General features: G+C 43.8%; 2 protein-coding genes across 2 annotated transcripts in view; one reads left to right on the top strand and one right to left on the bottom strand.

The window, feature by feature from the left end:
- LOC148454244 (uncharacterized) overlaps positions 1-17,064 on the top strand; it is a 177,551-nt gene that overhangs the window by 110,694 nt on the left and 49,793 nt on the right. The gene's annotated exons all lie outside the window — the stretch shown is intronic.
- The window catches only part of LOC148454245 (uncharacterized), a 36,975-nt gene continuing 22,498 nt past the window's right edge, over positions 2,588-17,064 (bottom strand). Inside the window, 5 exon segments of the mRNA XM_088461144.1 lie at positions 2,588-2,608; positions 2,611-3,944; positions 7,422-7,872; positions 8,598-8,789; positions 9,355-9,504. Coding sequence (XP_088317270.1) covers positions 2,588-2,608; positions 2,611-3,944; positions 7,422-7,872; positions 8,598-8,789; positions 9,355-9,432 — 2,076 coding nt within the window. The 5' untranslated portion in view covers positions 9,433-9,504.

Raw genomic sequence — 17,064 nt, 5'->3', positions numbered from 1 at the left:
CCTATACTCATTATTGCTTATGTGAACATCAGTGTTGTTGAGCCTTTATGTGAGATGTTGCTATTATATTGCTCCTGTGAATAAATTCTATTCTTTTATTCCGTGCTATCGAGATTTCATGAAAAGGTCATTCTTAAAGCCACCCCAGTGCCTAGTAGGCCTGCCTCCTCCCAGGAGTCTCAAGTGTCAGCAGCCGTGACATTAGCCTTTTTGCAGGCACATTATATATCTAAAGTAATTTCCTTTTTGTCTCCCATTGACTGGACAAATCAATTAGACATAGCTCTTCAAGCCCCAGAAAATACTAAAGGAGCAATATCCTTATTTTATAAGATATTGAAAACACCTTATTACTGTGGTTACTATAAAACTGGTATAACACGCTGGCAGAAACACTTCACTTTTTATATTCCAATAAAGTTCTTACTTCTTACAGCGATTACATATCAAGAAATTTTTAAATAATTTTACAGGGGATATGTATCACCTTCTCGTAGTCATTTAGTTTATCTTTTTCCTCTAATTGCCCAAAATGCACTAGCCCTAACGCCTCTATCACTGTCTATGGGACTGTGGGCCTGATTCAGAGCCGCTCGTTCGCCCTCGAGCGATGTTCGCACATCTGCGCATGCGTATGGGTCGTAATGTGCATGAGCCAACCAGTCAGTGCGGTCGGAAATCGTGTGTTCGCAAAATAGCGAATGCCTGCTAATTTGAGAGACAGGATGAGGCGTTTGTGGGTGGTAACAGGGGAAGGTGCTTGAAAATGGGGAGTGGAGTTCAGAACGCAGGCGTGCCAAAAGGTCAAAATGGGCGTTTTAAGGGTGTGCATAATTAAGAAAGCAGCGTCATCGACCACGTCACTTGGTTTTCTCTTAGCCTGAACTGTTCGCATGATTGCGGCAGGAAAATCCAACCACAAGCACTGTGAGCAGTTCAGACACCTTTCGATGTACTCGATTATTCTAATAGCGGAGATGACGTATGATGCGAACGGCCAGGGGGCGTCTTTACAAAATAGCGAGCTCATGTTTCGTTCGCTCGCTCAGACATAGAGGCGTCAACAGACCGCAAAGAGCAAGCGCTCTATTTAAATATCCGGACCCTTTTTCTGAACGAGCGAGCGCAAATAGCGTCCGGCTCTGAATCAGGCCCTGTATCTCTATTAAAAAATTCTGGTACCAAATAAAGCAATTGGCAATTTCAGAGCTAATACATTTTCTACCGTTGACTCCTGAATCGGCTATCTTTGAAATCTTAACAACAAATTCAAAGGTTCCACCGGGATACCGTACACTGCTCTTGGTGCTCTGAGCCATAGCAAGGAAATGTATACTCCAGCAGTGGATAAAATCTCCCCCCCATGCATACAAATGTTCAAAGATAAACTTTTTCACACTTTTAAGATGGACTGGGTGGAAACATCTCTGCACAAAGAACAGTGAATAGAGAACTTTTTTGAAATATGGGAATCCTTTGTGTGTGTATATAAGAGGGGAGTAATGAGGTGGCAATGTGTACAGAGGGGTGACATACAGGGAGAGTGACGGATGTAATAGCCTTAGAGAAGATACCATGGAGTGATATAAGAAAAAGCTCATGTGTGTATATAAGAGGGGAGTAGAGTAATGAGGAGGCAATGTGTACAGAGGGGTGACATACAGGGAGAGTGACGGATGTAATAACCTTAGAGAAGATACCATGAAGTGATATAAAAAAAAGCAATTTTTAAAACGTGGATTTTGGATAAAAAGGAGAAATTTGTAGGACAATACATAAATAAATGTGAAGTTTGACTATGAAATTATCTGGTCACAGATGGTGATCAGTTTGTTACAGTTTTTCTTAACTGTTTAGAAAACCCACTTAGTTATTGCACTTTGTGTATTACCACAGTTAGTTGCCCCCCTGGCTAGCTGCCCCCATAAGAATGAAGGGTAAGATATAGTATGGCTGATAAGACACAGGACTACATCTGAGCCAATTGGTCAGTGGAATGAAATGCAGAGTGATGAGAGGACATACATAGCACTGTGTGTGTGTGTGTGTGTGAGTATATAACAGGCAGTGTGTTACTATAATCTGTGCTTCACAGATCCCCATCACACACAGGTAATGACAATTACAGCAACTCATTACATCACATACGTATAACATCAGATGGAAGATGTGATGTTCTCCACGATGGACTGACATTGGGAATTTGTCACCACATGGTTCTCTTGGCTATCGTACAAGGAGACCGATGATTACTTGCTTTTGGGTAACAACACAAAAGACATCTTTCCCTCCCTGTTCTTTCCTTTGTCTTTCCCTCCCTGTTCTTTCCTTTGTCTGTTCCGTTCTGTTGTCCATGACTGTGTAATATATACTTTCCTTTTATTATAGGTCGATTGTTGTGTGGAAAATGTACCAATGTTTTGTCTACTGATGGCGCTGTGTATTGTCCATTCTACTATTGCTGGTATTCAAAACACAACAGATTAACCAAAATATTTGAAGCTTTTGAATTATTTAAAGTATTGGTTTTCATGACTGTCAGCTCATATTTTTTTTATGTATTATTTGATGTTTAATACGATTTGATTTATATGTAAAACATTTCCCACACTCAGAGCATGGAAATGGTTTCTCACCTGTGTGACATCTCTGATGTGTAACAAGATGTGATTTGTGTGTAAAACATTTCCCACACTCAGAGCATGGAAACGGTTTCTCACCTGTGTGACATCTCTGATGTGTAATTAGACTTGATTTCTGTGTAAAACATTTCCCACACTCAGAACATGGGAATGATTTCTCATCTGTGTGACTTCTCTGATGTCTAACAAGATTTGATTTCTCTGTAAAACATTTCCCACACTCAGAACATGAAAATGGTTTCTCACCTGTGTGAGTTCTCTGATGTTTAACAAGATGTGATTTACCTGGAAAACATTTCCCACACTCAGAGCATGAAAATGTGTTCTCCCCTGTGTGACATCTTTGATGTGTAAGAAGATATGTTTTGTCTCTGAAACATTTCCCACACTCAGAGCATAGAAATGGTTTCTCACTTTTGTGAAGTCTCTGATGTGTAATTAGATATGATTTTGCTGTAAAAGACTTCCCACACTCAGAACATGGAAATGGCTTCTCACCTGTGTGTCTCATCTGATGTCGAACAAGATATGATTTACGTGGAAAGTATTTCCCACACTCAGTACATGGAAACGGTTTCTCACCTGTGTGACTTCTTTGATGTGTAATTAGATATGATTTTGATGTAAAACATTTCCCACACTCAGAGCATGGAAATGATTTCTCACCTGTGTGACTTCTCTGATGTACAATAAGATTTGATTTCTGTGTAAAACATTTCCCACACTCAGAACATGAAAATGGTTTCTCACCTGTGTGACTTCTCTGATGTCTAACAAGAGCTGATTTCTGTGTAAAACATTTCCCACACTCAGAACATGAAAATGGTTTCTCCCCTGTGTGACGTATCTGATGTGTAACAAGATCTGAATTCTGCGTAAAACATTTCCCACACTCAGGGCATGAAAATGGTGTCTCCCCCGTGTGATGTCTCTGATGTGTAACAAGAGCTGAGTTAGAGATGCAACATTCCCCACACACAGAGCATGTATGGGGCTTTGCACTGGTCTTAGTTGGTTGGTCATTAATGACTTCTGTGTTCTGTTTGGCATCTACAGAACAGGAAAATATTTTATCTACTGCAGGAGCTGTAATAGGTGTACCACTATCTGAGGTATCAGGAGAACATTCCCCATAATCAGAGGGATCAGATGACACATGTGCACTGTGAGGTGCTGGGTGTATAATTGTGGTGTTAGGGGTTTGTCCTAGAGAATCTCGGGTGATGTTGTGATCTTCTATGTCACCATCTGTAGATAAGATGAGATGTCCCTCTGAGATCTTCCTTCTGTTACATCCATCTGCTGGGAATAAAATAATATATGATAAAAGTATTGTTTCCCTGTAACTGGGATAGTTTTACAATAGAGACTATGGTCCCCAAATTAGCAACATATGGGGAAGTTCCGTTGTGTCATGGTACAATGTATAACGGTCACATATTATGCTATGCTATAGTAATCACAGGGGTTACATGTTTATTCTAATACAAAACATAAATACAATTGTTATCGGCATTGGCCCCACCACTACAAACGTGGGTACATCTAGCAATCCAAGCACAAGGCCTTCAGCAAAACATTTAAGCTTGCAGCCCAGTATCAAGGTTCTTGCAAGTATCTATATTGTATGTGCATCAAACACCATTACACTGCTGGTAAAGTGTGCTCACCTCCCAGATCCAAGTTCTAACGCCTAAACAAGCATAGGCTAGTGAGCCACACACAAAACAGCCTCATATCAGCATGATTGACAGCATTCAGGACTTTAGGCACAATTTTGAAACAAAATAAAATAGGCCAGTGCTGGATGTTACCCATACGTTACATGGTACCAGCCGCGTGGCGATAGGTTTTTGTTTCACAATTTGCTTCTGTAGCTGGGAGGTGAGGAAGATGTAACTACAAGTTAGTGGTGTATGAAGGATCATTCATAGAGTAGGAACTCCTGATGCTGGGCTGCAAACTTAAATGTTTTGAGCAAAATATGAACAAATCCCTATCCTGTCCTTTGCTGGATACACACAGATTCTAGGGATTCTTACTGTCAGCAACCGCCTGTTACTGACTCTTCCCAATGCCTCCTGGGTGGTTGTGGCTAATTGGCACTGATTTCTCACTGTGGACCAGTATGCACAGACACTAGGCTCAAACCAGAACAGCTGGGAGTAGTGTTTGGAGCTACTCTGGTAGCCACAGGATACGAGTAGATGCAGGTGTCTAAGGCAATTGGATATTTATTGCTCATAGGATATGTCATTACAAAGACAGTTACTCCATAGCATACAAGGTGTTACACAGGTTCTCTCCTCTCAGATAGTCACAGGGTATACACCTTACAGAGCCACATCAGTTCTTTATATACAGATAATGTATATAACACAGCGGGGATCCAGCCCAAACCTCTCTACATAAGTTATCACATCAGGAAACCAAAATTACATATAATTTCACAGGAACTTGTTCATTACAATCCTCCTGTGATAAGCCTGACACTTATTACACAGAATATTTACTCATCATGAAGAAAACTAAATTACTGTGACATAAACATGACGTGTTACATGACTGGTCTCCTTAGTACGGAAGGCATGAACAGGAAACTCCAACATGCAGGAAGACCAAAAGACAAAGACATCACTAGGGCAAATGGTTACTCACAGGCTTCACTAACATGTCACTGCCTGTATCTGGGTGACACAATAACCTCCCCTTATCGGGTAACCTGGCCGCTCACTACACTTTCCAGGGGTCACACAGACACTATGGGGAAAGTGCTATTATATAACAGTGCCCAGTCAGTACATGTAACATTATTAGATACTCTGTGCCCTGCGTTTAGCGCTGTACAAGTGCAGCCCTATAGTCCGGAATGTAGCTGCCCTGAGGCTGCAGGGTAACCCATATGATATATATATATATCTTTACATCTGTACATATATATACAGTAAGTAGGAATTACAGCCTCCCGTACTCTGAACATTGCACATTACCTACACTGTGCCCAGCACTGGGAGTAACAGCCTTGGTGGTGCAGCCTCCAGATGATGGTCAGATATCACAGCCAGCTGCACACACCGTACATACTACACCATTACATATGCAGCCAGCATAACGCCTATAATGCCAATATTTCCCTCTGATGGTGCCATAGCACATGTTATGCCGTGGTGGTCATCTCAGCCGCGTGGCTTGGGTCCCCGACCACATCCCACAACAATTGTCTTTCTGTATTGTATTCCTATATACGGCATTACTATCGCCACGCAGCTTGTACCATGTACAATATGGGTAACCCAGGCACGGACATGTTTGTTAATAACTTACGTTACTTGTGCTGGTGGTTACTTTGTGATATCACAGGAGAGTTTCTCTCATATACTATAGATATAATGTGTTCTGACATACTAGACCAGGCCTGGCCAACCTGTGGCTCTCCAGCTGCTGTGAAACAACAAGTCCCAGCATGCCCTGCTGTAGTTTGTCTATTAGGAAATGCTATAACAGTGGCAGGGCATGCTGGGATGTGTAGTTACACAACAGCTGGAGGGTCACAGGTTGGCCAGGCCTGTACTAGACCATGAAAGCTGAAGGCACGTGAACAAGACACTGCTGCCTCCAGGCTTACAGGAAAGATGCGCAATATCCATGGGATGTACGTAGAGAGAAGCTGGAAATGCGCACAAATCGCCATATTGGGGAATATTTACATGAATATTATTTTTATTATTGCATTTTTCCATTATGAAAAAGCAGGAGAGTAGTGTGGGAGGAAATTATTTCATCCCAAAAGACGTGTTCCCCACCCTCATGGTGATCCCTTATACGTACAGAAATGTCTACTAGTTCTTCTTATTAGTAAGTGAGCAAAAAACAAGAGATATGGTAAGAACTTACCTTTGTTATCTCTGTTTCTACGAAGTCCATAGGGTCCACAGGGTTGACCTTGGGGTATAGCTGGATCTGGATCCATGGGCACCACGCAGTTAAAGCTTTAGCTGCTCCCAGGATGCACTTGGGTCCGTCCCCGGCGACTCCGGCAGCAGTCCAGGGAGGGACCCAGAGTCCGGCTAGTACGGACTCTGGCCTCCCGCCGCGATCCCCAGTGCAGTACTGGCGTCGCGGCGCCAGCGGGGAAGGAGAGCGGCAGCGTGGGCGTCTGCATAGACAGCCCGTCGCTGCCACACTAGAGCCTCTGTTTTAAAATAAAAATCTAACAGGCTCTTTTTATTTTTTTTAAAATAAAAATAGAAAGCTTTTGGGGGCTGCTCCTGCAGCCCCCCTGCGCAGGTGACCCGACTCCGGCCGGGCACCAACTCAAACTGAGGTGCTGTGGCCGGGGGCGGGGTATAGAGGAGGACGGACCCAAGTGCATCCTGGGAGCAGCTAAAGCTTTAACTGCGTGGTGCCCATGGATCCAGATCCAGCTATACCCCAAGGTCAACCCTGTGGACCCCCTATGGACCCTGAAGTAGAAATATTCAGTATATCATCCTATGTAGTGTCAGTAGGCCAGGCCAAGCCCTTCGGCTGAGCACGTAGAATAAGGAATTGTTTTAACAGGTCACGGTTGCACCCTGTGCAGGCCCTGTCCACTGAGCGCGCAACGCAATTACATCTCGCTGAGGGGGTGTGACGCTGCTTCAGTAAGTGCAACGATAACTGTCCTAAGGACGCCCGATTGGCTTCATATACTGGCTAGACGCCCATAGCTAGTTACGGCCCTGTGTTGTACTGTAAGGAATATATGACTCTCTTCTGCAATAAGTATTTATTACTAACCTGTGGTGATATCTGTAGGGATTTCCTCTTCCTTACACTGCTGATCACCCCTCACATACGTCTCTTCTTCTCCCTCTATATCTTCTGCCTTCATATCAGTCACATATGTCTCTTCTTCTCCCTCTATATCTTCTGCCTTCATATCAGTCACATACATCTCTTCTTCTTCTTCCTCTATATCTTCTGCCTTCATATCAGTCACATACGTCTCTTCTTCTCCCTCTATATCTTCTGCCTTTATATCAGTCACATACGTCTCTTCTTCTTCCTCTATGACTTCTGCCTTTATATCAGTCACATACGTCTCTTCTTCTTCCTCTATGTCTTCTGCCTTCATAGCAGTCACATACGTCTCTTCTTCTCCATCTGTATCTTCTGCCCTATTATCAGTCTCACAGGTCTCTTTTTCTGCCTCTATATTTTCAACCTTAATATTAGTCACAAGATCAACCTAAAAAACGATACAAAACATAAAAAAATAAAATACATTTGTCTAGAAAAGAAACCCACTAACTTGGTAAAACACGTCCTGGACACTTCCTACACCATTATTTGTACATACTATTATAAATGACAAATGTATGGAGATCAATAAAACTTTTCAAACAGCCTTAGAGTCTCTTCACACAAGTGAGGATACTACCAAATTCATTTGACACATGCACGAAAGAGATTATTCTTGAATGAAACTATGCTAGGAAGGTATGTCCGTATCATGGTTTGGAGGACACATTTACGAGCTACAGGCAATACTATCAGTAACCCTTTGTGCTCCTCATGATCCATTCCAAGGTGGAGTCGCGGATACCCAACACTGCACACACCAGGGAGGAAGGGAGAAGGGGTGCTCGCACAATTAAGTGAGTAGAGGAATATAGCTGAAAACCTCACCAAAAATATTTCACTGGGCGACAGTCCCATGTACAATGTACAATGATGGTGGAAAGCCCCAGAGTATGAAAAATATATTGAAAGTTGTTGCTTGCAATATATCTGCTGGACTAACGATGTGCTATGCTACAATTATTAACATGGCCTTTTACTGATGCTGATAGAGGCGTGTAAGCAGAAAAAACATCTTTTGTTCTACTGAGTGATTGTCCGCATCGGCTAGAGATAATTAAGCCAATGTTGTGGCCAAATTTACTATAATAATGTCCCATTCCCAGCAGTCACCTCTCCAGTCAGAAGCTGAATGATCCTGTTGGTGAGTTCCAGAATCTTCTGTTTATTGTGTTTCTCATGTATCAGTGAGTGAGGTGGAGGCACCGTGATGGGGCTCTGGGTCCTGCTCAGTCCTCCTGACACATGGGGACATCTGCTGGGTGTCTCACACTCACCGGATGTCTTCTTCACTACTGTGTAATCCTGTTTATTGGGGGAGACACCAATTATCACTGAATACAGTCCCAGATCCCCTCACCTCCACAAAGATGTCCCTGTGTTATTGCTATAGATATAAGTGATGTCACTGTGACACTCCCAGATCCTCTCACCTCCCCAGTCATGTCCCTGTATTATTACTATAGATATAAGTGATGTCACTGTGACACTCCCAGATCCCCCTCACCTCCCCAGTCATGTCCCTATATTATTACTATAGATATAAGTGATCTCACAGTGACACTCCCAGATCCCCTCACATCCCCAGTCATGTCCCTGTATTATTACTATAGATATAAGTGATGTCACTGTGACACTCCCAGATACTCTCACCTCCCCAGTCATGTCCCTGTATTATTACTATAGATATAAGTGATGTCACTGTGACACTCCCAGATCCCCTCACCTCCCCAGTCATGTCCCTGTATTATTACTATAGATATAAGTGATGACAATGTGACACTCCCAGACCCTCTCACCTCCCCAGTCATGTCCGTGTTATTACTATAGATATAAGTGATGACAATGTGACACTCCCAGACCCTCTCACCTCCCCAGTTAGAACGAAGATGATCTCTAGGGTGAGCTGTAAGATCTTCTCAGTACGGTGACTCCCGTCCTTGCCCATCCTCAGTGAATCAGTGAGAATACAGAATGTGCAATGTTGAATAATGACTCTGGTTCCTCAGAGCAGGACTTTCTAGGAATAAATAGAATAAATATAACAGACATCACAGATAATACATATAACAGTGAGACATGTAACGCTGTGTAACCAGTAAGTCTCCCCTTTCCCCCCAGCCATAGAGCCCTGACCAGTGTCTACAGAGGTTCCTGTGACCCAGCAACATAAGACTCAGGGGCTGTCACACAACGCTGTACTGCATAAGGTTACACCAATGCTCCTCTCCTGGCCCAGGGGTTCTTATTCCACCAAGACACATCAAATGCTTTGTACCACTAGAAATAAGTTACATCTGTGTTTGGACACTGTCCTTTATTTTGTATCTGACATTGGGCCTGATTCAGAGCCACTCGTAAGCGGCAGCTCGTTCGCTCCGAGAGATGTTTGCCCAACTGCGCATGCGTACGGATCATTATACGCATGCGCAAACCAGTCAGTGCGGCCGAAATTCATGTGCTCGCAAAATAGCGAATGCCTGCTAATTTGAGTGACAGGATGAGGCGTATGTGGGTGGTAACAGGGGAAGGTGCTTGAAAACGGGGAGTGGAGATCCGATCGCAGGCGTGCTTTAAGGTCAAAACGGGCGTTTTATGGGTGTGCATAATTAATACAGCAGCGTCATTGACCACGTCACTGGGTTTTTTTTAAGCCAGAACTGCTCGCAAAATTGTGGTAGCAAAAACCAACCACAAGAATAGCGAGCAGTTCATACCCTGTTCGATGTACTCGATTAATCTAATAAATAGCGGACATGACGTAGGATGCGAGCGGCCAGGGGGCGTAGTTTCCCAAAAAACGACCGCAAGTTTTGTTCGCTCGTTCAGACCAAGACGTGAACAGACCGCAAACAGCGAACGGTTCATTTGAATAGCCACCCCTATTTTCAGGACGAGCGAGCGCTAATTGCGTCCGGCTCTGAATCAGGCCCATTGTCTCCTTACATGCAGGAGTTAATATCACTCCCCTGTTTTATCACCTGCCTCACAGACTATTTATTCCTGCCCCTTACCATGCCCCCTGCTGGTCATCGATTGTTTTCCCTGGATTGTATTCCATGTCCTTTACCTGCGCTCCTGTCTATAATACTTGTGCAAACTGCAGCTACACTGCTGTCTGAGTCTGTCTCATCTACTCTGCAGCTTTTTGCCTTTGCTTGTATCCAGTCTGTATATCTCCAGCCCATAATATGTGCAGCTAAAGCCAGCTGGGCCTCTGCAAGCTGTTCCTCCTATTGCTGCATGTGACTCTGACTCATCCACCAGCATATGGTTGTTTGTATCCAGCTTTGCACACCTTCAAGTTCTGTTTACCACCAGTTCCAGTCCGGTTCATGTAACACTCCTGACTTTCTGCATTGCCTGGACTATGTTTTTGTTTCAATAAACAATTTATATTTCACTATGCTCCTGACTCCACAGCTGCCATTACAGGTATCCAGTTACATAACTATGGGACAAAAACGGGGGCTTTCCACAGAAAATGGTTTTCATTTTAATTACACCCTAGAAACTAACAATGTCAGACCCCATAATTACAGAAAATATAAATTACACTATTCGGTCAATTTCCTAGGGACATACATATTACATACATGAATACATACATACATACACAGAAATAACATACATGCAAAAATACATACATAATCAGAATGGGACATAGCTGAGGTTTTGTCATAAGCTCTGGGAGTGTTTCCTGAAATCCCCCATAACTCTCTACTAGGACATCACCAATACGTTATCACCACACACACACACACACACACACACACACACACACACACACACACACACATATATATATATGATACATTACTCCATTATAAAGACTCAGTGGACAAGCATATGCCACTAATAAATAATCTGGTTTCCTAAGCAAAGAAATACAAGAGCCTTGAATCTTTTCCCAGCAGCTGTGAGGAACACAGACGGGACCTGGATCGCTCAGAGCAGCTGTGAGAAACACAGACTGGACCTGGATCGCTAAGAGCAGCTATGAGAAACACAGACGGGACCTGGAACGCTCAGTGGAGCTTTGAGGAATACAGACAGAACCTGGATTGCTCAGAGGAGCTGTGAGGAACACAGACAGGACCTGGATCGCTCAGAGCAGCTGTGAGAAACACGGACGGGACTTGGATCGCTCAGAGGAGCTGTGAGGAACACAGACAGGACCTGGATCATTCAGAATAGCTGTGAGGAACATTAACTAGGCCCTGAATCGCTGAGCAGCTGTGAGTAACACAGATAGGACCTGGATCGCTCAGAGCAGCTGTGAGGAACACAGACAGGACCTGGATCGTTCAGAGCAACTGTGAGAAACACAGACAGGACCTGGATCGCTAAGAACAGCTGTGAGGAACACAGACCGGACCTGGATCGCTCAGAGCAGTTGTGAGAAACGCAGATGGGACCTGGATTGCTCAGAGCAGCTGTGAGGAACCCTTATGGGACATGGATCGCTCAGAGCAGCTGTGAGGAACCCTTATGGGACATGGATCGCTCAGAGCAGCTGTGAGGAACCCTTATGGGACATGGATCGCTCAGAGCAGCTGTGAGGAACACAGACAGGACCTGGATCGCTGAGAGCAGCTGTAAGGAACATTGACGGGACCTGGATCGCTCAGAGCAGCTGTGAGAAACACAGACGGGACCTGGATTGCTCAGAGCAGCTATGAGGAACACAGACAGGACCTGGATCGCTAAGAGCAGCTGTGAGAAACACAGATAGTACCTGGATCACTCAGAGCAGCTGTGAGGAATATAGACGGGACCCGGATCACACAGAACATTTGTGAGAAACACAGACGAAATCTGGATCACTCGGAGCAGCTGTGAGGTACACAGACGGGACCTGAATCGTTCAGAGTAATGTGAGGAATAGAGAGAGTGACAGAAAAGAAGCGGTTACGACTGCACCTGAATACGACCCAATGTGGTATACTGTAAGTGAACTTTCATTTTTAACCAGCCGCTATTAAGACTCTTCAGCCGCTGCAGAGTAGGCTCGGTATACCTACCATTAACTTTGGCGGAAACAGCCACATACCGGAGTGTGTCACTCCTTTTACTACCCAATAGGAGTGTGGACCCATACAGAGAAGTCTCGCACAACCTCTCACCCTCCACACCATCCTAACCTAGGATCATCGAGGTGGAAATAAGGGAGAGTAAATAGGATCTTCATGCACCTATAGAAGCTTCACGGAGGTTACAATGGTGGTGAGATCTTATCTTTTTATTGCAATAAGGGTACAGTGCACTGAACCTAAGATTTTTAACATTAAACTGTTAGCATAGCAGGTTTTTTTAATTTCACTAAGCGAATTAATAAGTTGGACATTCTCACTGCCTTGTGGCAGAAACAGAATCGCTCCTTAAGAAATCAGATGCTAACTTACAAAACAACCTAATCAAGATTAATTTTAGAATTTAATTGATAAGTATGTTAAAAAATTTTTTATCTCTGCAAATGTTTCTTGTGTGTGATCCTCTATAAGACTGTGTGTCAGATGACATTTTCTATCTACTGCAGGGGTGGGGAACCTTATTTCTGCCGAGGACCACTTTGATATATATATAACATTATTTGCGGGCCCGATACAGGCCACGCCCCCTCCATGTGACATCACACGGGGCGGGGCCACAATCGCCGGTGATTACGGCAATGCCTGGAGCATCCTAAGGATGCTCCGGGGAGCTGCAAGGACAGGTGTGACACCGTCTGTAATATCCAGAGGACCACATATCAGTGTATGCTGGGAGCTGTGTTATTCCTTCTCATATAACACTGTACGGTCCCCTCCCCTATATAATAATAATACCAAATATCAGTGTGTGCTGGGAGCTGTGTTATTCCCCCTCATATATCACTGTACAGTCCCTCTCCCCTATATAATAATAACACATATCAGTGTGTGCTGGGAGCTGTGTTATTCCCCCTCATATATCACTGTACAGTCCCTCTCCCCTATATAATAATAATAACAACACATATCAGTGTGTGCTGGGAGCTGTGTTATTCCCCCTCATATATCACTGTACAGTCCCCTCTCCCCTATATAATAATAATACCACATATCAGTGTGTACTGGGAGCTGTGTTATTCCCCCTCATATATCACTGTACAGTCACCTCTCCCCTATATAATAATAATACCACATATCAGTGTATGCTGGCAGCTGTGTTATTCCCCCTCATATATCATTGTACAGCCCACTCTCCACGATATAATAATTATACCACATATCAGTGTGTGGCGGGTGCTGTGTTATTCCATGTCATATATCACTGTACAGTCCCCTCCCCCATATATAATAATAATACCACATATCAGTGTGTGCTGGGAGCTGTGTTATTGCTCCTCATGTATCACTGTACAGTCCTCTCTTCCCTATATAATACCACATAACAGTGTGTGCTGGGAGCAGTGTTATTCCCCCTCATATATCACTTTACGGTCCCCTCTCCCCTATATAATAATAATACCACATATCAGTGTGTGCCGGGAGCTGTGTTATTCCCCCTCATGTATCACTGTACAGTCCCCTCCCCCCTATATAATAATAATATCACATATCAGTGTGTGCTGGGAGCTGTGTTATTCCCCCTCATATATCACTGTACAGTACCCTCTCCCCTATATAATAATACCACATATCAGTGTGTGCTGGAAGATTTGTTATTCCCCTTCATATATCACTGTACGGTCCCCTCTCCCCCTATATAATAATAATAACAACACATATCAGTGTGTGCTGGGAGCTGTGTTATTCCTCATATATCACTGATCAGTCCACTCTCCCATATATAATAATAATACCACATATCAGTGTGTGCTGGGAGCTGTGATATTCCTCCTCATATATCACTGTACAGTTCTCTCTTCCCTATGTAATAATACCACATATCAGTGTGTGCTGGGAGCAGTGTTATTCCCCCTCATATATCACTGTACAGTCCCTCTCCCCTATATAATAATAATAATAACACATATCAGTGTGTGCTGGGAGCTGTGTTATTCCCCCTCATATATCACTGTACAGTCCCCTCTCCCCTATATAATAATACCACATATCAGTGTGTGCTGGGAGCTGTGTTATTCCCCCTCACATATCACTGTACGGTCTCCTCCCCCCTATGTAATAATACCACATATCAGTTTGTGCTGGAAGCTGTGTTATTCCTCCTCATATATCACTGTACAGTCCCCTCTCCCCTATATAATAACAATACCACATATCAGTGTGTGCTGGGAGCTGTATTATTCCCCCCCATATATCACTGTACAGTCCCCTCTCCCCTATATAATAATACCATATCAGTGTGTGCTGGGAGCTGTGTTATTCCCCACATATATCACTGTATAGTCCCCTCTCCCTATATAATAATAATACCACATATCAGTGTGTGCTGGGAGCTGTGTTATTCCTCCTCATATATCACTGTACAGTCCCCTCCCCCCTATATAATAATACCACATATCAGTGTGTGCTGGGAGCTGTGTTATTCCCCCTCATATATCACTGTACAGTCCCCTCTCCCCTATATAATAATAATACCACATATCAGTGTGTGCTAGGAGCTGTGTTATTCCTCCTCATATATCACTGTACAGTCCCCTCTCCCCTATATAATAATAATACCACATATCAGTGTGTGCTGGGAGCTGTGTTATTCCTCCTCATATATCACTGTACAGTCCCCTCTCCCCTATATAATAATACCACATATCAGTGTGTGCTGGGAGCTGTGTTATTCCCCCTCATATATCACTGTACGGTCTTCTCTCCCCTATATAATAATAATACAACATATCAGTGTGTGCTGGGAGCTGTGTTATTCCCCCTCATTTATCACTGTACAGTCCCCTCTCACTTATATAATAATAATACCACATATCAGTGTGTGCTGGGAGCTGTGATATTCCTCCTCATATATCACTGTACAGTTCTTTCTTCCCTATGTAATAATACCACATATCAGTGTGTGCTGGGAGTTGTGTTATTCCCCCTCATATATCACTGTACAGTCCCCTCTCCCCTATATAATAATAATACCACATATCAGTGTGTGCTGGGAGCAGTGTTATTCCCCCTCATATATCACTGTACAGGCCCCTCTCCGCTATATAATAATACCACATATCAGTGTGTGCTGGGAGCTGTGTTATTCCCCCTCATATATCACTGTACGGTCCCCTCTCCCCTATATAATAATAATACCACATATCAGTATGTGCTGGGAGCTGTGTTATTCCCCCGCATATATCACTGTACGGTCCCCTCTCCCCTATATAATTATAATACCACATATCAGTGTGTGCTGGGAGCTGTGTTATTCGCCCTCATATATCACTGTACAGTCCCCTCTCACATATATAATAATACCACATATTAGTGTGTGCTGGGAGCTGTGTTATTCCCCCTCATATATCACTGTACAGTCCCTCTCCCCTATATAATAATAATAACACATATCAGTGTGTGCTGGGAGCTGTGTTATTCCCCCTCATATATCACTATACAGTTACCTTCCCCCTATATAATAATAATACCACATATCAGTGTGTGCTGAGAGTTGTCTTATTCCCCCTCATATATCACTGTACAGTCCCTCTCCCCTATATAATAATAACACAAATCAGTGTGTGCTGGGAGCTGTGTTATTCCCCCTCATATATCAATATACAGTTACCTCCCCTCTATATAATAATACCACATATCAGTGTGTGCTGAGAGCTGTGTTATTCCCCTCATATATCACTGTACTGTCGCCTCTCCCCTATATAATATGAGATATGGTAAGAACTTCCACAGGATACCTTGGGGTATAGGTGATGACGTCAGTCTTCAGGCACCACAGAGTTAAAGTTTTCAGCCTCCCAGGATGCATCTGGGTCCCTCTCCTATACCCCACCCCCGGGCCAAGGCATCTCAGTTACGTCACAAGCCATAGGCCGGAGGAGGAGAAGAAAGAGAGAGAAGAAAAAATCTGGACACTCACAAGAATCTCATTCTCACCATAGGGAGACGGAAAAACCGGTGACCAGAATAAAGCCCATCTGCAGTACAGGTGCGACAGGGCGGGAGTCCTGTGGAACCCTATGGACTTCGTAGAAATAGAGATAACAAGGGTAAGTTCTTACCATATCTCATATTTTCTACTTCAGGGTCCATAGGGTATCCACAGGATACCTTGGGGATGTCCCAAAGCAGTATCCTTTAAGGGTGGGGACGCTCCTGTGCTGAGAGGAGAATCCACCGCCCGAAGGAAGCATTCTGAGAGGCAAAGGTGTCAAAAGCGTAATACCTCACAAAGGTATGGACAGAATACTACGTAGCAGCCTTGCAGATCTGAACTGCAGAGGCACCACGTCTAGCTGCCCACGAAGGACCCACAGACCTAGTGGAATGAGCCCTCACCAAGGAGGGAACTGGAAGACCTTCATGAAGATAAGCTTCTGAAATTGCCATACGAATCCAGCCTGCCAAAGTCTACTTTGAAGCAGGCCAACCCTTTTTGCGAAAGCCATAGAGGACAAACAAGGCGTCCGACTTCTTAAAAGAAGAAGTGC

Source organism: Taudactylus pleione, unplaced genomic scaffold (assembly GCF_031769625.1).
Source record: "Taudactylus pleione unplaced genomic scaffold, aTauple2 ptg001020l, whole genome shotgun sequence".
NCBI classification, from domain to species: Eukaryota; Metazoa; Chordata; class Amphibia; order Anura; family Myobatrachidae; genus Taudactylus; species Taudactylus pleione.
The sequence above is the reverse complement of the archived record's forward strand: the minus strand, read 5'-3'. Positions and strand labels throughout refer to the sequence as shown.